The sequence below is a fragment of the Schistosoma haematobium genome, chromosome ZW, assembly GCF_000699445.3.
Source record: "Schistosoma haematobium chromosome ZW, whole genome shotgun sequence".
NCBI classification, from domain to species: domain Eukaryota; kingdom Metazoa; phylum Platyhelminthes; class Trematoda; order Strigeidida; family Schistosomatidae; genus Schistosoma; species Schistosoma haematobium.
Window position 1 is genome coordinate 60653906 of NC_067195.1, and position 21797 is coordinate 60675702.

Sequence of the window (21797 nt, forward strand, 5' to 3'; positions counted from 1 at the left end):
TCTACCTTGTTTATGAATCGTAAAAAAAAAAGAAAAGATGAGATCAGAATGAGAATTTATTTTTTAAAAAATATTAGAAAGTTTGTCAGCTGTTTCCAATTTTTGAGAAAATCTGATTATTACTAGTTAAACAGATGACATATGAATTCACTTTAATTAAATAATTCTGTTTATCAGAAAGGGTTTTGTGGAGATTTTAGAAATTTCACTGATTGAAATCATGAGTCAACTGAAGCTAAACCACCATGGAAAACCTGGAAGCACTGGACGGCCGTTGGATGCGCACTACTGAGGAGTCCCATACTAGGACGAAACAGCCGTCCAGTGCTTCCAGGTTTTCCATGGTGATCTAGCTTCAATTGACTCATGGTTTCAATTCTGTCTAGTCAATTACATGTAATTTAATGAAATATTGTTTTGAAGATCATTCATTTTATGCAGAGTAAAATTTCTCAAATAACCCAAACTTTTGATGGAGTTAATCACATTATGGGATACAATAACATCTACTCAAAAATCAGTACTCAGTAAATTTAGAACGAAATAATCCTTAGATTTTTATACTTTCTGAATAATACAGGAGTGGAAGATAATCTCTTTGTTCTAGTTAGAACTTATTAGTCGTAAGTCTAAATTTTGCCGTTTACAGTTTCGTTGTAAATTCAAATGATCCTTATTCACACTAAACATTAAAATGTTATTTATAAGTTTATTAAACAGGAAATAGCTTATTAATAAGATATAGTTTTATTTCTGTTATCGATCTACCATTACATAACCTACAATGAATTATCTTTCCTTTAACAGTTTACAAAAACCAAGTTAAAATACTATTGTGGTGTGTGCTACTGATGTCGACAGATATAATTAGTGTGTATCATCAATTGAAAGTGAAATCCCTGGAGGTTCAGAAGATCGAAGAAACGAGAACGAGAACAGAGAATGATTGGTGTGGAAACGAAAGAATAATGAAGTCTGAGACGATTGATTGACATTTTGCAAATAAATTATTTACTGTATGGTTCTCAGATTTTACTGAGAGATTCTGTAATTTTACATTCAAATCGATTCGTTCATCCCCACTTATGTTCTCGTTGACTACGCTATGACTATTGTAGCTCAAGAACCTAATCATCTAATGAAATTTTCAAACAATATACTCAGTCTTTTAAGATTTTGGCTGTCATAACTGTGTCAAAAAATGAAGTTGATTAATGAAACTTTTCAGCCAAACGAAGCTCGGCTGTGAAATTCAGAATGAGTTTAAACCAGTTTGGAAGAACTGTTTCCCAGCTGATAAACTAAAAATTTATTTCAAACATTAGAAACTTTTGGCTTATGCGATTTAAAAGAAGGCATTTTGTCAATATCTTAATAAACCACATCTATATCTTTTGATTACTTTAAGTAGAAACAAACAATTTACAATACAGAATAAACCACTATGAAGAGACATTTACATTGGCAATTTTACTATGATGAAAATATAGATGGAAATAGTAAACATTCTTAATGATCATCATTAACTGGGAGGATAAAATTGGATAAGCTATTTAAAACCCTTGTGGATTTAAGTAGATGGTTTTCAGTAAAAAAATATCAGTTTGATGTTCATAGAGATAAGAGATTTTTTTGAAAATCATACATTGATAACATTACAGTACCACCATTCAAGAAACACTCAGAGTTTATTGGTCGTAGGTATGAAAGCCTGAAAGATACGTTTTTATCACGTCTAAAATTGATCTGACTATTACAAATTTGGTGTTCTAGAGCTTCATATAGACGTCAAACAATTTGTAATTTTGAGATTTATCTATAAACATATATAAATACATGGAGACGGAATTCAGATAATAAAAACAAAATTGTAGAAAAAACGACTCAAAGACAGACAGTAATATTAAAGACAAGAAATTACGTAGAAACAAGGAAAGGAGGGAAGAGATTTAAAGTAGTAAAATAACAATAACTACATCAATAACATTAAAGACATAAAAAGAAATACGGCTTACTACAAATGAATATGATGATTTTATTCAGCTATTCATGTTGACCCACCCAAAATGAACACTAGTTGACATTGATCAATTTCATCATTGTATCATATTTTAAGTAAGAAAGAGACATGATCAAAGGACAAAGTAGAATTTGGGTTAGAACAAGATTGAAATGAATAAGAAAGGGATTACATTAATGAGTATCAATGTACTGGATATTACGATAGTAATGATAATGAAAATAATAAAACATGTAAACTATATTTATCTACTTATTAGTCTACTTAAGTTAAATATGTAACCAATAAATATCCATGATGAAGTTATGGGTCATATTGGTAATTATGATCTTAAATATGACTGCTGATATATTAAAAAAAGATTTGAATAATTAATGTATAATGTACATATATTAGTTATTCTGATTATCTTATACATGTACTTGACCAGATATTTGTTATTTTATGGAGCTGATCTTAAAATAAACACAATTTAAGTACCTAAAATGTACCAGGTGAGGATGTCAAGAAAAGTTGTATGTTGTAGCAAATGCTTTTTGATTCCTATAATATGTTTGGTTGAATAAAACTTATTTATTACCTAAAACTATGAATAAGCTCAAATACATTGACGTTTGACCAAATTCTTGGTTTTTTTGAGTTTTGGTATAAATTCCTCATTTATTGTACTGAATTGAAAAATAACTATTACGGACAATATCAAAAAGTAATATAGACAAGATTTAAACCACAAAAAAGCATAATTGTGGTGTTTGAATGAACTAATCATTCCTTTATACTTGTTGAATGCTTGATTTCGAATTCCAAATACAGTACATTCATTCGTGCTTATCTAGTACTTCTTGATCCGATTACGTTATTTCTGGAATTCTTAGTTTATACAATAATTCAAATACTTCTAATTATCACAATAATTTTTTTGCTAAATTGGTCAGTCAGTCAATCAGTCACATGAAACCTGATATGTATGTACGTCGGTTCAAGTTACCATATCTCGCTATCACAGAAAGATGAGATTGTCAGTCCAAATTCCAGAACAGTATAGGTAATAACAGTATAAGTGGTAATAGGAATGATTAGGGACCGAAGATAAAACTCGAAAAAAAAAACAATAAATTAACAAAATAAAAACAAAAATAGTTATGAGGAATTTAAAATCTCAGGATTCAGGGGAAGACAAGGAATGGATGCACTTGCGTCAATGCAAACGATTTTGAGCCACGTCATTCAAAGTCTAACCATTGGCTACGAGAATCGCGTGGACTTTAAACAGGTAGTCTGTACCTACTAATATGGCTAAGTCAAATTGTCAGTGACTTCATGGAATGATTCCAAGTTTTGGTTTAGCCGCCCCTAGATTTCTTCTAGCCTGCCCCTGAGCCAGAAAACATCACCCGTCTAGGTAGGTGGTGGCTGGGCATATGTAACACATGTCTGAACCAGCTCACTTAATGAGGCTTGACCACCTCACCAATCAATTTACCATCCTACCCAGTACCCTGTTCCTAGCCCAGGCATTGCCTACTCCGTGGTCCAAAATATATGAGCAATGTTTCGAATACACGTGTAATCTAATACCAGGCAACCCACCAATACCCTTTATTCCTAATGTCCATGTTTCACATTCGTAAAGTAGGATGGAACAGAAAGTTGCTCAGTAAACTCGTCCTTTGATTGGTAGACAGATATCTCGCCTACGCCACAAGTGACGCAAGTTGGTAAAGGCCAATCAAGTCTTCTGAATTTGTCCATATTTCGTCACACCAGACCATCAGCACTTCTAGTCTAACAGGACCTGTCCTGCTTTAAAACTTAATCCTTTACCTACACTGGCGACGCTGCGAGAAGTAGCACTGAGGTTTTCAGATGCTTAAAGCGTAAATCATGCAGGATCTTAGAGTTGAAAATGTGATGTTAGATGAATGATCTTACTTGAGTCTTGTATACGTATTTCGGAGACGCGGCATGTATCGTTGACGCGAGACTCTAGAGACATGGCCAAAGAATCCTGTTTTCCTATCTGACACAACGTTCGAATGCTGAAAAACTTCAACGTGTAGTTTAGAGAATGGTTTAGGAGACCAGGAATAACATTTTGTGAACTTAAATCATTAGCATTGGTGGCGTGTGGTGATAAAGAAGAAGGAGAAGGGTTAGTCGCGGTATGTGCTACGTGGGCGGTTGTTACTTTTCGGCTGCCCACACCGTGTAAGAATGTTTCTTCTTAAGGAACCTGAAAAGAAGCCGAATTAGTGATGGTCTTAGCGACCTGGAAGCGTGATCACAGAGCCCAAGGGACAACTGCATGAGGCCGGACGCGCACGAACTTTTTGTGGGAAGTTTTGATGTGTCAGCTTCGAACTTCAAAAGCCCTTACTGTCAGGAACGGGAATCCGTGAAGGTAAGGTGAGGTGTGACATTCTTAGGGTCAAACTTTTATAACCATTTTCTTTTGCTTTGCGAAAGCAGCATCGTTGAAGATGTTGGTCATCCGAGGGGAACACCATACGGCCGTCACACCCCTCAACAGTTGGCAGTACGACTTCTCCCTTGAGCATTAACTCGCTGATTCTAGTTTTACTGTTCTCCGACCGACCTACCTGACATGGTAGGATCCAAGAAAACATGTGTTCCAGCCGATAAAATTCGACTGAGCCATCACGATACGTAAGCCCAACCACTACGACAAGGCAGAAGCCATGGTTGGAATTCGCTAAATTAACCAAGTATATAACTATCGTTTGGTAGATAAATTTACTTCGAAATAGTATATTTAGTTTGGTCTATTCGGACTATTTATAAGACTTCGAAGATAGACAGTTCGAGTTCCCAAACGTTTCGGCAGAACTTTGGAATAAAACTAACCAAAAGGAATTCATTAGTAAGGTAAAGGTATAAAGGTATACAAGAAATACTCAACAGTATTTCTTCTTTGACCGCCTTGTTAAATATATAGAATGACAACTTTTTAACAATACCAGATCAGAAGTCAATCAAACAACTTAAAACGTACTGCATAGGGATTCGGAAATATTAGATCAATATCATTCTTCTCCTGCCACTGTTTTATAAAGCATCAACCTTTCATTCAGTTATTGCCTAGGAGATTTGTCAAATATTATAATTTCATACTCATAAGTTCATTAACGGATGTTTATTCTTCTACTAACAACAATCTTCATTACTTCTAACAGGTTGATTTTATTATTTTTGTCCTCCGAAAAAATCATCTGATTCGATCATCGTAAATTTACAAACGTTTTCTACTGGTTTAAGGTTTTAATTATAGAATCAGATGAGTCAGTAAGATATATTTGTCAATAACGAAACAATAATCAGTTTTCTTAGTTCAACTCAACTTTGAATAAAATTACGCAGTTTTACACAAATTAGACAAACAACTTTACTAGACATAACTTTGAATAGTTTTACGTTTCTTAGAATTTCTGCGCATTTTTGTTCATCAGTCATTCAGTTGTTACGAATAACTGCGTATTCGTAGCGGACGATAACAAAGAGAATTATTTTTGTACTGCTGAACGGTTTTGTTAAAAATAATAATAGTCAGTGAGTCAACGATTTCTATCCAATTTCTGCACCATCAGAAAATAATAGAAATCATAGGTAAAGAGCAAAAATTCAGGATTCGAACAGTTTAATAATTACATTTGGAATATATCTTTAGTAAACAAGTTTCAAAGAAAGTAAATATCTGGTTCCTGTCTCATGTACTAGATTTCAAGTTATCAAGTTACCAACGACTGAATATGTTTACTCAAAACAAACATGTATTCTTCTCCAAATGATCTTTTAGATTGACTGTAAATAATTCATTACGTGTGCCTGCATCCCGAATCTGATGTTCACTCTTAAAACCAGGCCCACTATTGCTCTCTTCAAAAGCCACTGTTATCTGCTTAACTACTGAGTCTATATGGTTATTCAATTGTGCAACAGGTATAAGTTTGAATTCAATTTCAAATGGTTTGGATTATCCTGATGTTGATATTTTGACTGAACTTTGATTAGTCTTGGTTAGTATATGCCCATCCTGTACGGATTTCTTCGATAAAGCCGTTATAATGCAGGTACATTCAAATGATAAGTCCTAAATATGTCAAAATCCGCGTCCTGGATTCCACTGCTAGCCACATTCTATCTGTTCAAATATTAAATTGTCGTAATGGCCTATACCGAGACCAGACGCATAGGATATACATATGCCAACTAAGGCTAACCAAATTTCAGTCAAAATATCAACGACAGAATAAACCAATCCATTTCGTAGTGAATTAAAGTAAGTTGGACAGAAGTTGAAACCTATCATGTATAATAATACCATATACAAACACAATAGCCTATTGATTAATAAATCTCAAAGCATTAAACCACATATATTTGTTACAATAATGTTATCTCAATGTTTGCACAAATGAAATTTCCTTCAATTCGATCACAAAAGTTTTCTAGTTAAAATCCTGTATTTCTTTTTCAAAGAAAAAATAACTAAAACTGTCTATTAAACTACCATTGAATACAAAAAATGATCATAATTATCTAGGTAAAATATCAAAAACCCGTACTTCATGTTATACATAATAATTATTGTTTTCATCTAAACAAATTTCTAACATCGATATATTATTTGTATCAGGAGTTTTTGTGGATATTATAGCAATTGCAATAGTATAGATCATGAATCAATTAAGGCTAGACCACCATGGAAGACCTGGAAGTTGTGGACGGCCGTTTCGTCCTATTGTGGAACTTCTCAGCAGTGCGCATCCACAACCTCACCTCTCGATATTCGAACTAAGGACTTATCAGTCTCGCGCACGAACCCTTAACTTTTAGTTCAGTGCTTCCAGGTCTCCCATTGTGGTCTAGCTTCAACTGACTCATGACCTCAAGTATTAAAAATATTTTACTTCTTTATCAAAGTAATAAATTTATCTACTGTGAAGTGGAATTTCTATAAACGAATAAAATGTAACAATAAGAATTCGAATCTCGTGGGGTGCGGAATCGTGGATGCGCACTGCTGAGGAGTCCCATACTAGGACGAAACGGCCGTCCAGTGCCTCCAAGTTTTCAATGGTGGTCTAGCTTCAATTGACTCGTGATTTCAATCCGTGAAATTTCTAAAATCTCCACAAAACCCCTTCTGATAAAAAACAGTTAATTTTCTTGCAACTGTAATGAATTATGAAGAAGTCATATAAATAATTATATAATAATAATAATGTTAAGATAGTTATAAAAACAATAAAACTTATGTAGTGATGGATCATTCACCTAAGCTACAAATCTTCTTTACAATCATAAAACATATGTAATAAGCATAAATATTATGAGATGGAAAAGTCAAAATATTTTTGAAATTTATTTGTTATATGTAAGTTATTATTATTTAAGGATTCAATCATTTCTGATTCCAAAAAATTACACACACACACACACACGACAATTGTAAAACAGAAATAGTTTTTTTTAATTATATAAATTGATCATCAGAAGGAGAGAATTAGAATTAACATGACTGTTTGACTGATATTAATGTAGTCAAGACAAATTAAAGGTTGTAGGTACATTTATAATATGACTAGTTAACTTAATATTTTATAAGTTAAAAATAGGACTTGAATGAATATTTAGACTAATAGGAAGTTGCAAACTAAGATGTTTAGAAAATTTAGACATAACGACATGATAGATATCTATTTCGATTAAAACAATGATATTCATGATGATAGTACGTGATTAAAGACAGCGCTCATGTTCATCATTAAATGAACTATGTACATGGCAAATCCATTCTTATTTATTAGTGCAATTTTTTAAATTTCATTCTGTATCACGTAGTTTCAGAGTGAGTGCCAATGAGGAGTAGCATATTATGGAAAATGAAAATGATTCAATGTTCCCTTAATCTCTTGAAATATGTTAAACTGTTTTAAATAAATCATACCAAATAAGACTGATTTGTATACACAGATTCGTTTTATAATAACTGTTATGTAACTAGTAGTTAGCAATAAGTCGATTGTTAAATCTGTGCTGATAACTGATGTGAAATAAGAATAGTGTTATAAATAATTTCAAATCAGTTCATCAATGAACAGTCATTTACCGTCATAAAAGTACAGATTTGATGTCATCAACGGTATTGAAATTCGTTTTTAATTTTTGTCAGGTCGTCTACTTGAACTTTGATCATTTGCTTTATGATTGTAATGTTAATACAATAAATTTTCTTATTCTGGACTGTTTTTTACGAATGAATTATGTATATGAACTGTATAATATATTCATGCACTTATGTAAAAAAACTAAACTTATAATAACGTTAAAAATGGTTTAAGATGTAACCAGGGATACTATAGTAATTGGCGTCTCTCCCCTCATGTTTATTCTTTCAGAAAACAATTTAAAAAAATATATTGAGTATCATGTCTATTAAACATTTAATATGGCGCATAAATGTCGAAACCTTTACGGTTGAAGATGAATAACAGATAAATGGTTTTAGGTTGCATTTTTGAATTATTGCAAAGAAGATGTATATTAAAGTAGAATTTATGGTAATAAAGTATATTTATTTTGGGAATTCTTTACAATAACTAAACAGTGGTGAATAGAAAGCAACTATTATTATCATTATTATTATGTATATCTTGATTTGGTATATGTTAATTTATTACTGAAGATTGAACTATGATTTAAATCTTATTATGAAGATCAGTGTAAGACCGTACCTAAACAAATGCGTGATAACCAAAATTTAAACTCTACAACTAAAGAATATTTCAAAGGCGTTTAAATTTTTCAACCTCCTCAGTTTTACTATATAGTGAAAAAATTATTTGATTAAGCAGTTATAAAACTTGTAAACACTGAACACTTCTACTAGTCATTTTTAGAATCTTTAATGAACTTTTAGATTTCATGAGTGGCCTATGCTCCACAAGGAGTAACAGAAGTAAGTAGGTAAATCTTAGGTTTCACTAGATATAATAATTTGCTTATATTTAACCGTCAATCATTTGATACTTATGTTGAATTTCATCAAAATGTGAAATATGAATAAAGAAAATCTCAAAATTGAATACAGAAATCTAATTTAAGACAGTTAATCCTATAAAAATATCCATATGCAACATACGATTTCAAAATGACTTATAGGGACAGAATACAAGGGATTTGAATTATTTAATATAATTATCTATATCCCTGTCATAAAATTAACCTTTTATAACCTATTAAAAAGATGTAAATGGTTTTGAATTATTTTTTCCGGTCAGCGTTTTTTTAGCGAGTTAGTTTTCTACGGAATGGAGTCGCTAACCCCATGCCCAACCCTCCTCCTTTATCCGGGCTTGGGACCGGCAGTAGCCCCAGATACAACACGACGTGGAACAATCGAATCACACTTGACGGAGAAGATTTGAAAGGTATAAAAACCTTTACATATGTGGTCAGCGTCATTGATGAACACGGTGGATCTCATGCAGATGTGAAGGTGCTGATCGGAAAACCAAGAACAGCATATCTACAACTGAAGGACATATGGAACTCAAAACAACTGTCAACCAACATCAAGGTCAGGATTTTCAATACAAATGTCAAAACAGTTCTACTGTATCGATCGGAAACCTCGAGAACTACCACAACCATCATCCACAAGATACAAGTGTTTCTTAACTGTTCCCTACGTAAAATACTTCGCATTCGTTGGCCAGACATTATTAGTAACAACCGACTGTGGGAGAGAACAAACCAGATCTCAGCAGAGGAAGAAATCAGGAAGATGCACTAGAAGTGGATAGGACACATTGAGGAAAGCACCAAACTGTGTCACGAGGCAAGCCCTCACATGAAATTTTGAAGGCCAAAGGAGGAGAGGAAGACCAGAGAACACATTACGCCGGGAAATGGAGATAAACATGAGGAAAATGAACAATAGTTGGATGGAACTAGAAGAGAACGCCTAGGACGTAGTGGGTTGGAGAATGCTGGCCGGCGGCCTATGTTTCATTGGGAGTAACAAGCATTTGTAAGTAAGTAAGTAAGTAAGTAAGTAAAAAGGTGTAAAATGCTGTTAAACAAACGAGTAAATTTCCAAATTACTTCAATGGTAGAGAAATACTTTCAAAATACCAACAATTCATAACTGAATCTTTTGATAAACTTGTAGTAATCAATTAAGGTGTTTTGCAAAATGTAGAATCAACCGTAATAATATTTTATAGGTCTATATAAATGTGCAAGAACTAAATGAACTTGAAACAATACAACTATTATTTTAAAAAATGCAGAATAAATTTTTGGATAAACTAACTTACATCTATGGTATATGTTTTTTCTACTCCTTCTAACATGAGAATATAACATAGTTCTTCTTTTCCAGACGGTTTAAAATCATGCAATGTACCTTTACGTTTACCAAATCCAGAACGTAATGTACCACATTGAGAAGTTTCTAGGCTCAATTGACTAGATAATCCATATTGTCTTGTATTTTGACTATTGCCTGTAGTACAACGACGGCGTAAACTTTTGTAATATTCTTCTTTTGATAATGTATCAGTGACTTCAATTGTACCATCTTCCAAATATTGTACATTTTGATGATCATTTGGTAAACTCTACAAGTTAAAAAAGTTAGAACAGTTATGATATATATATGTACATGCTTTAATGTTAAGTTGATTATCAAAAATAATCTAAAATCCTTCTTATAATTAAGTTCGAAAATTATCAGTTTCCTCAATTAACTTCAAGTCACATAATTTCAAGACTTCGAAGCAATTCAATTAATTTCTTTTCTTTATAGGTAATGAAATGTTTTTCAGTTTCAAATATAAGAATTTACTGACTAGACAAAGTGAAAAAAGCACTTTAGATTGTTTATAGTAATCATTAAAATGGTTTAGTTTGTTTGTTAACGTTTTGGTTTGATCATTTAAATAGTTCATTACAACCAGTAAAAATAATCACCTGTTAAATCTTACGGGATATTTGACAGTCCTGGATGGTGACAGCGGTAATAGAATATATCTGATTAACATCATCAATAAGCTATATCTTAATATGATGTATAACTGTCTTTTAATGAGAAACATTCTATATCATTTTCAAAAATACTAATATTTTGAATCCATATATGTACTTCTTGTTAAGATGTTGCAAAAATAATTCCTCGTCCAACGAGTTGTACATATATTAGTCGATAAACCTGAACACTGAATGAATATAAAGTTTTACTTAAAAGATCATTGAACTTAAAATTTATCAGTAAGGAAAAAGACATCAAATAACATTAACAAGTTAAGTATATCAAGAGCAAGCAATAAGATAGAATATAAACTATCAAATTTCTTCATTTTAACAGTCACCAAAATCATTTATCACGTTGAAAAACTTTATAGTAATCATGAAAAAAAGGAAAAACGTTGGGTAACCACCCAGTCAAATGAAAACTAGGCATTCGAATTAACAATAAACTCTATATGGTCATATCTATATTCAAGGTAGAATCTCTATAGCAAAAAGATGTTATGTATTTCAAAATTATTGATTCATACTGATAATGATACTATGAATAGATCAGTATAAAAATTCATTTTAACAAGAATTGAATATTTAACTGAGGTAAAATGAAAGAGTATCTGTTTGCATATTTTCCAAGATTTCCATAGATCTAAGAATAAAAAGTATAAACATCAAAGAAATTAAGCTTTGGATCTATTATTCAGCGTAATATATTTTACTAAATCTAGAATAGCAGATTATACTTTAAAACATAACATCGTAAACTATAAGAAAAAATGGATGACTTAAAAATAATTTTATAAAATGTATCAAATTAAAACTTTACTAATTCATTCTCATATAATGATAAGTTTCTCAATTAGTAACTAAGCTAAAATGAATGAATTAAATTAGTGTGTGGAATATCCACAATTATAAAATGATATTGATATTGATCCAGCATAAATAATGAATGCTAATCATTGAACTATTACTTAACTTCACCTTACTACAAGCTGGATGTGCTCACACGTGTTGATGTCCACACCGGAACTCAAACCTGGTACCTTTCACTTCGAACGCACAATGTGCTATCCACTGAGATACTGATTACAGATAGCTACCAAGTTGTCTTACTGGCATATATCACTATTAGAAAGGGTTTGGATTATCCTGTTGTTTTCGACCAAATTCTGATCAGTCTCCGTCGACACATTCTGCATTCTGCGCATACTGTCTCGACATATTAGTATTCACACAGGGATTCGAGGATGCACGTATGCTGACAAAGACCGGTTATAATTAATACAAAAAATATCACGAGTATGATAATGCAAACCCACACTGTTGATAATATGTACATACTCTACCCTAATACAAATTGATGCTAAAATGAGGTATTTGATACATAGATTACTAAGTAAATGGTAATAGTTAGACCGATAAAAGTGGATATTTATGTTTAGATGCTTATCGCACATTTATTCGATTTCTTTACTTGCCAAAAAACAGCTAGTATTATCAGATACGAGTCTAACTTTGTTATTTACACTGAAGAATTTTCTTAGCTATGTTTCAGTAAGTAATATTATGATCAATAAACAAGCCAAGTAAAAATAAAATATATAAACTTCCCTTGCAAATTAATATTTTAAACATGCAAAGATAACTTTCGTGAAAAAACTGACGGTATCAGTGAAGACAATAGAAAACAAGCATTCCTAGTCTTAGCTTAACACTTCAAGTGTGCGTCTTGACAATCCACACAATAACAAACTCAAGATTCAAGGATCATGTGAGTTGTACGATATAGTTATCCACTGAGTCGAAATCTAACACAACATTTTTCATCCAGTCTTTACAAAACATACAAGGCAATTTTGAAATCGCATATTTCCATCAAACAATATGTTTATGTATACAAAACATTAGCTTCACTTATTATGTGACTGGTTTTAGGAAGTGATTTATTGTTTCTTACATACTACTCACAAAGCGTATTACAAATATTTGACACTTGAATGATATAGTTGGACTTTACTGATTTTGTCATAAATTTAATGGTTTAATATTCAAATTTATAGTGATTCCTGTAAGGACAAGATAAAAACTGTCAATCACCATCATGGATAACAGTTTAAACAGCAGAGGTAAACCACGTAGGTATGCTATTATCATGTATCTCTTCAGGAAGAGGTACCCTGTAACACTTGTGTTCAAGTAGTACTGGTATTATAGTGCTTGTTGAAATCCCGATCGAAGCTGCTACCTTGACGCGGTGGTCGGGCTTGCCTATCGTGATGACCCAACCGAGCTATATTGGCTGGAACATATGTTCCTGCAGGTTATACCATGCCAGGCAGGTCGATTGGTGAGCGGTAAGACTAAAAGCAGCAACTCAAGGTCTGAGGGCGAAGTCGTACTGCTGACTGTAGAGAGGTGTGACAGCAGTAAGGTGTTTCCTTCAGACAACCAGCATGACAGCGATGCTGCCTTCCCACAAGGAGGGGTGGGGTTAGAAAAGGTCGACCCCAAAAATGTCACACCTCACCTTACCTCACGGATTTCCGTCTCCGGCGGTAAAGCCCCTTGAAGAACGGAGCTAACCCATTAAAAACCTTTCACGAAAAGGCCGTGCGCAACCGGCCTCAAGCAGTTGTCTCTTGGACTCTGCGGTCACGCTTCCAGGTCGTTAAGATCAACACTAATCTGAATTCCCTTTCAGGTTCCTCAGGAAGTACCTTTCCATGGTGTGGGCAGCCGGGAAGTGACATCAGCCCTCATACCCGTAACAGCACACGAGACCAAGGTGGTCACATTCAAATCCTTCCCGCACCTCCTAATACCTCTCTTATCTCCACGACTAACCCACCTCACGTCTCTTTATCACCTCGCACTGCTAGAGCAAACGATTCGAGTACGTGGAACGCCATTCCTGGTCTCCTGAAACCACGCTCTAAACTATACGTAGGAGCTTTTAACGTCCGAACACTGTGCCAAATAGGACAGCAGGCTTCCTTAGCTAGGACTTTAGAATCTCGCGCCATTGATGTGTGCTGCGTCTCCGAAACGCGCATACAGGATCCAAGTAGCGTCATTCATTTCACCTCACCATGCCAAAATAAAGAACCGACTCGATTCACACTCCGTGTATCTGAAAGCCCAGATGATGCTTCTCGTGGCCTCCCCGGCCTAGGTATAGCATTGAGTCCTAGGGCAGAACTAGCTCTCTTAGACTGGATCCCAGTAGACAGTCGTTTGTGCGCTGTCCGACTAAACGGAACAATAAGGACTCGGAAAGATAGGGACACTCGTCGTTGCCTCTTCGTCGTCTCTGCCTATTCTCCCACTGACTGCAGCTCAGATGATGTAAAAGATGAGTTTTACAGAAAGCTCTCCGACCTTCTCCGAAAAGCTAGGCGCTCGGGTGTAGTAATAGTGGCCGGTGACTTTAATGTTCAAGTAGGTAAACTAAGCGAAAGGGAAAGACACCTAGGTGGATCTTATAGCATCGTGGCTGAAAGAACAGATAATGGCGACCGTCTGTTGCAGCTATGCTCAGATAGGCGCCTGTTCCTTGAAAGTACTAACTTTGAGCATAAGGAAAAACATCTTTTAACATGGCGACCCCTAATTCGTCCCAACGTTGGACCCAAATAGATCACATCGCTATCAGCCACCGATGGAGGGGCTCGATAGAAGACTGTCGCTCATTCTGGAGCACATGCTTAGATTCAGATCATGCTCCAGTACGAGCGCGTATTTGCTTGCGTCTTACTGGACGTAAAAAGACGCTGCATGTAAACCTCTTAGGGGCCTACTAAATGACAGTCAAGCTAAGATTATATTTCAGAAACAACTAGGAAAACAGTTAGGCAGCCATGTATGTGATGCCCACCCCGAGGCAGCATGGAATGATATCCGAAAAGCTGTGAAAACAGCAGTGATATCTGCTAGTACGGTAAACCACAAGGTTAGGGAGAAACACTGGATCTCAGCAGCATCTATCTCACTGATAGATGCTCGGAAACTCATTCCACCTGGCTCTGAACATAATGAAGAGCGGAGTCAGCTTAAGCGCAAGCTGACAAGAAGTCTACGCAACGATCGTGAACAGTGGTGGGTAGCGAAAGCAAGAGAGATGGAAAAGGCAGCGGCAATAGGTAATAGCAGACAATTGTTCAGACTTATTAAGGAAACCGGTATTGGGAATTCGACTGTTAGCGAAACAATCTCAGAGGAAGATGGACATATTACACATTCTCAATCCAGGAGATTGGATCGATGGGCAGAACACTTTAGGGATCAGTTCAACTGGCCTTCAGCCACACTTCAGTTTCCCACGATCTCCAGGCAACCTGGATGGTAAATTACTTTAGATCCTCCGACTCTTTACGAAGTTGAAAAAGCCATAGGAAATCTGAAGTGTGGGAGAGCAGCAGGCCCTGACAGGTTTACTCCTGAGATTTTCAAGAATGGCGGTCCAGTATTAGCAGTGGGATTGACTGTGGTCTTGGGTAAAATTTGGGAACTGGACAAAATCCCATCTGACTGGTCTCAATCACTGATTGTGTCAGTCTATAAGGAAGGACAAAAGTCTTCTTGTGACAATCACAGAGGAATCAGTTCGACAAATATAGTGTCTAAAATATTAGCTTCAATAATACTTCGACGCCTAACTAAAGCTCGTGAAGAGCAGATTAGAGAAAACCAGGCTGGTTTTCGACCTGGACTTGGTTGTATAGATCAGATACTCGCACTACGTCAGGTTCTAGAACACAGACACACATTCAGACGCCCCACAATGGTAGTATTTCTCGACCTTAAGGCAGCATTCGACTCTGTTGATCGTGAGGTTCTATGGCAGTGTTTGTCATTGACAGGAGTACCAAAGAAGTACATTAACCTTATAAAGGCTCTCTACTCGAACACAAATGGTAGAGTGAGAGCTTATGGCGAACTGTCATCAGAATTGATTACCTCAAGTGGTGTTCGTCAGGGCTGTCCACTCTCCCCATTCTTGTTTAACTTTGTGGTCGACGTACTTTTAGAGATAACACTCTCCTCATCTAAATTTCCAGGGGTTGAACTTCTACCGGGAGGTTCACTTGTTGACTTAGAATATGCAGATGACATAGTTTTATTTGGTGAAGACGCTGACAAAATTCAGAGTCTTCTGACCACTCTAAGCAACAATGCAAGCATGTTCGGGATGCGATTCTCTCCCTCGAAATGTAAAATGTTGCTTCAGGATTGTGTTACATCGACACCCGAACTAGTGATAGGGAGTGAAGTAGTTGAGTGTGTCGACCGCCTCACTTATCTTGGAAGTCTCATCAGCCCTTGTGGTTTGGTGTGTGACGAAATCTCAGCACGGATACAGAAGGCTCGACTAGCTTTTGCCAACTTGCGTCATTTATGGCGTAGGCGAGATATCCGTCTATCAACCAAAGGACGTGTTTACTGCGCAGCAGTTCGTTCCGTCCTTCTTTATGGCAGTGAAACATGGCCGGTAAGAGTAGAGGATATCCGTAGGTTACTAGTATTGGATCATAGGTGTCTTCGAAACATTGCTCGTATATCATGGGACCATCGAGTAAGTAACACAGTTGTTAGGAAACGGGTACTAGGTAAGGATGGCAAATCAGTTGATGAAGTAGTGAAACTTCATCAGTTGAGATGGCTGGGACACGTGTTACGTATGCCCAACGACCGACTGCCTCGATGTGTGGTGTTTTGTTATAAAGGAGTAGATTGGAAGAAAGCTAGGGTTGGCCAAACCAAAACATGGCACAAGTCCATGAAGTCACTGACAAGTGAACTGAGTCATGTTGGTAGGTGTAGACTACCTGGTTGGGGACCGCGAGATGATAGCAACCGATGGTTAGAGACCCTGAATGACATGGCTCAAAATCGTTTGCAACGGTGCAGGTGCATCCACTCTCTGTGTTCTCCCAAATTCTAATCTTCTGAATTTGTCATGTCCCTTTTCTTTTCCTCTTTCCAAATTTGTTTCACTGGATTATACTCTTTAAATAACATCTCCAAACCCTAATCTTCCCGATTACTGCTTATACTCTTATTACCTCTACCACTACGGGATTTGAATCGACAACTGCATCTCTGTGCTAATGTGGTGTGGCAACTCGAACTGATGTACGTGCGTACGAAGTTCTACGTTGTTACTGACTGTCTGACTGACTGACTCTTTCCACTACAATAGTGAACAAAATTTTGATTGCTTGAGATGCAACCAGCCTAATTTTTAAGAGGTCCATCTGTATACTAGAGTAGTTTATCTAGAAAACTTCAGAAATATTGTAGATTCCAGTCCCTTTCATATCCAATAAAAGTGGAAAAAATTTCTTCACGTTTTATTAAACCCGAAAAATTAAAATGACACACGTCCTTTAATGTTATGTAGAATTAATGTGAAAAATAGTTATCGTTAGCCTATCGTTGTCATTACTGAATTAAAATCCAAATGCACATCATATTTTCAAAAAAATAACTACGGAAATCATTAAATCATTGATCAAAAACCGTTTAAACTACCATGAGAAAACTATTCTTTTTCAGGTTATCATCTACTGAAGCTATACAGTCGTCTTTGTTTATTAAATAAAGGATGTCAAAATTCTAGTAACGGTCTTATTTTCTTTGGAACGAAGGCTAAAACATTATGTACAATCTAAACTAGGAAGCTCATGTAAAGTTGTAGACAGAGAAAAATTAAATTTAATAACTTGTTATTTCATGACCCTTATATTTATTTCGAGATAAGGGTACAGAAGTGAACATTTTGAATATCGTCATTAAACTTATCAACAAGCGGAGTGGTTTCTGATTTTAGCTAGTATTTTGCCTTGTAAAAACAAACAATCGATTTTGTACTTTTATGTGTGATAAGTGTTTAGGTAAGTGTCTGTACAGAAGTTACGCAACTAAATTTTATTCTATGCGAGTAGGGATTACTCAACTTTGCATTGACAACACTGACCACAAGGAATATGAGAAAGTAGTTCTTAGACGCAATTAATGATTCACTTATGTGTAAAGAGGAAAGCTAACATCTGAAGAATATCACCTGGTTTTAAATAAATAGAAGAGCAAACAACCGATCACCCTCATGTGATGTAAAAAGTCGAATAAATAATAACTCTTCTCTTATTTTGTCAATAAACTGATAGAAAGACCTAATATTTCAGAGCTTTGAAAACAATTACGATCTACCTTGAACTTATTGCTGTAGAGATAGAGTAATTTAGCCAGGTTTTAAATCATATACTATTAAGTTGTGTCAAATAATAAAGTGAAATTTGTTACGATCTGAATAGATTGTAAAAGATTAATGCAACATTCGAATGAAAACACTGTTAATAAACATACTGGGAGATAATAAAGAAGTAACTCAGTTAGTAACAACGTAGAACTTCGTACGTACGTACATCAGTTCGAGTTGCCATACTACATTAGCACAGAGATACAATTGTCGATTCAAATCCCGTATTGCTAGATGTAGTAAAATTATAAGCTGTAATCAGAAAAATTAGGGTTTGAAGATGTTATTCAAGGAGTATAATCCAGTGAAACAAATTTGGAAAGAGGAAAAGAAAAGGGACATGACAAATTCAGAAGATTAGAATTTGGGAGAACACAAAGAGTGGATGCACCTGCACCGTTGCAAACGATTTTGAGCCATGTCATTCAGGGTCTCTAACCATCGGTTGCTATCATCTCGCGGTCCCCAACCAGGTAGTCTACACCTACCAACATGACTCAGTTCACTTGTCAGTGACTTCATGGACTTGTGCCATGTTTTGGTTTGGCCAACCCTAGCTTTCTTCCAATCTACTCCTTTATAACAAAACACCACACATCGAGGCAGTCGGTCGTTGGGCATACGTAACACGTGTCCCAGCCATCTCAACTGATGAAGTTTCACTACTTCATCAACTGATTTGCCATCCTTACCTAGTACCCGTTTCCTAACAACTGTGTTACTTACTCGATGGTCCCATGATATACGAGCAATGTTTCGAAGACACCTATGATCCAATACTAGTAACCTACGGATATCCTCTACTCTTACCGGCCATGTTTCACTGCCATAAAGAAGGACGGAACGAACTGCTGCGCAGTAAACACGTCCTTTGGTTGATAGACGGATATCTCGCCTACGCCATAAATGACGCAAGTTGGCAAAAGCTAGTCGAGCCTTCTGTATCCGTGCTGAGATTTCGTCACACACCAAACCACAAGGGCTGATGAGACTTCCAAGATAAGTGAGGCGGTCGACACACTCAACTACTTCACTCCCTATCACTAGTTCGGGTGTCGATGTAACACAATCCTGAAGCAACATTTTACATTTCGAGGGAGAGAATCGCATCCCGAACATGCTTGCATTGTTGCTTAGAGTGGTCAGAAGACTCTGAATTTTGTCAGCGTCTTCACCAAATAAAACTATGTCATCTGCATATTCTAAGTCAACAAGTGAACCTCCCGGTAGAAGTTCAACCCCTGGAAATTTAGATGAGGAGAGTGTTATCTCTAAAAGTACGTCGACCACAAAGTTAAACAAGAATGGGGAGAGTGGACAGCCCTGACGAACACCACTTGAGGTAATCAATTCTGATGACAGTTCGCCATAAGCTCTCACTCTACCATTTGTGTTCGAGTAGAGAGCCTTTATAAGGTTAATGTACTTCTTTGGTACTCCTGTCAATGACAAACACTGCCATAGAACCTCACGATCAACAGAGTCGAATGCTGCCTTAAGGTCGAGAAATACTACCATTGTGGGGCGTCTGAATGTGTGTCTGTGTTCTAGAACCTGACGTAGTGCGAGTATCTGATCTATACAACCAAGTCCAGGTCGAAAACCAGCCTGGTTTTCTCTAATCTGCTCTTCACGAGCTTTAGTTAGGCGTCGAAGTATTATTGAAGCTAATATTTTAGACACTATATTTGTCGAACTGATTCCTCTGTGATTGTCACAAGAAGACTTTTGTCCTTCCTTATAGACTGACACAATCAGTGATTGAGACCAGTCAGATGGGATTTTGTCCAGTTCCCAAATTTTACCCAAGACCACAGTCAATCCCACTGCTAATACTGGACCGCCATTCTTGAAAATCTCAGGAGTAAACCTGTCAGGGCCTGCTGCTCTCCCACACTTCAGATTTCCTATGGCTTTTTCAACTTCGTAAAGAGTCGGAGGATCTAAAGTAATTTACCATCCAGGTTGCCTGGAGATCGTGGGAAACTGAAGTGTGGCTGAAGGCCAGTTGAACTGATCCCTAAAGTGTTCTGCCCATCGATCCAATCTCCTGGATTGAGAATGTGTAATATGTCCATCTTCCTCTGAGATTGTTTCGCTAACAGTCGAATTCCCAATACCGGTTTCCTTAATAAGTCTGAACAATTGTCTGCTATTACCTATTGCCGCTGCCTTTTCCATCTCTCTTGCTTTCGCTACCCACCACTGTTCACGATCGTTGCGTAGACTTCTTGTCAGCTTGCGCTTAAGCTGACTCCGCTCTTCATTATGTTCAGAGCCAGGTGGAATGAGTTTCCGAGCATCTATCAGTGAGATAGATGCTGCTGAGATCCAGTGTTTCTCCCTAACCTTGTGGTTTACCGTACTAGCAGATATCACTGCTGTTTTCACAGCTTTTCGGATATCATTCCATGCTGCCTCGGGGTGGGCATCACATACATGGCTGCCTAACTGTTTTCCTAGTTGTTTCTGAAATATAATCTTAGCTTGACTGTCATTTAGTAGGCCCCTAAGAGGTTTACATGCAGCGTCTTTTTTACGTCCAGTAAGACGCAAGCAAATACGCGCTCGTACTGGAGCATGATCTGAATCTAAGCATGTGCTCCAGAATGAGCGACAGTCTTCTATCGAGCCCTCCATCGGTGGCTGATAGCGATGTGATCTATTTGGGTCCAACGTTGGGACGAATTAGGGGGTCGCCATGTTAAAAGATGTTTTTCCTTATGCTCAAAGTTAGTACTTTCAAGGAACAGGCGCCTATCTGAGCATAGCTGCAACAGACGGTCGCCATTATCTGTTCTTTCAGCCACGATGCTATAAGATCCACCTAGGTGTCTTTCCCTTTCGCTTAGTTTACCTACTTGAACATTAAAGTCACCGGCCACTATTACTACACCCGAGCGCCTAGCTTTTCGGAGAAGGTCGGAGAGCTTTCTGTAAAACTCATCTTTTACATCATCTGAGCTGCAGTCAGTGGGAGAATAGGCAGAGACGACGAAGAGGCAACGACGAGTGTCCCTATCTTTCCGAGTCCTTATTGTTCCGTTTAGTCGGACAGCGCACAAACGACTGTCTACTGGGATCCAGTCTAAGAGAGCTAGTTCTGCCCTAGGACTCAATGCTATACCTAGGCCGGGGAGGCCACGAGAAGCATCATCTGGGCTTTCAGATACACGGAGTGTGAATCGAGTCGGTTCTTTATTTTGGCATGGTGAGGTGAAATGAATGACGCTACTTGGATCCTGTATGCGCGTTTCGGAGACGCAGCACACATCAATGGCGCGAGATTCTAAAGTCCTAGCTAAGGAAGCCTGCTGTCCTATTTGGCACAGTGTTCGGACGTTAAAAGCTCCTACGTATAGTTTAGAGCGTGGTTTCAGGAGACCAGGAATGGCGTTCCACGTACTCGAATCGTTTGCTCTAGCAGTGCGAGGTGATAAAGAGACGTGAGGTGGGTTAGTCGTG

General features: G+C 36.6%; 1 protein-coding gene across 4 annotated transcripts in view; it reads right to left on the reverse strand.

Moving 5' to 3' along the window:
- The window catches only part of FRM-1_7 (DEAD (Asp-Glu-Ala-Asp) box helicase 1), a 101950-nt gene that overhangs the window by 73123 nt on the left and 7030 nt on the right, over nt 1–21797 (reverse strand). For all 4 annotated transcript variants that reach the window (XM_051211949.1, XM_035731805.2, XM_051211948.1 and 1 more), the window contains exon 2: nt 10363–10665. In XM_051211949.1, the coding sequence (XP_051072072.1) occupies nt 10363–10665 (303 nt within the window). The remainder of the gene's footprint in view (nt 1–10362; nt 10666–21797) is intronic.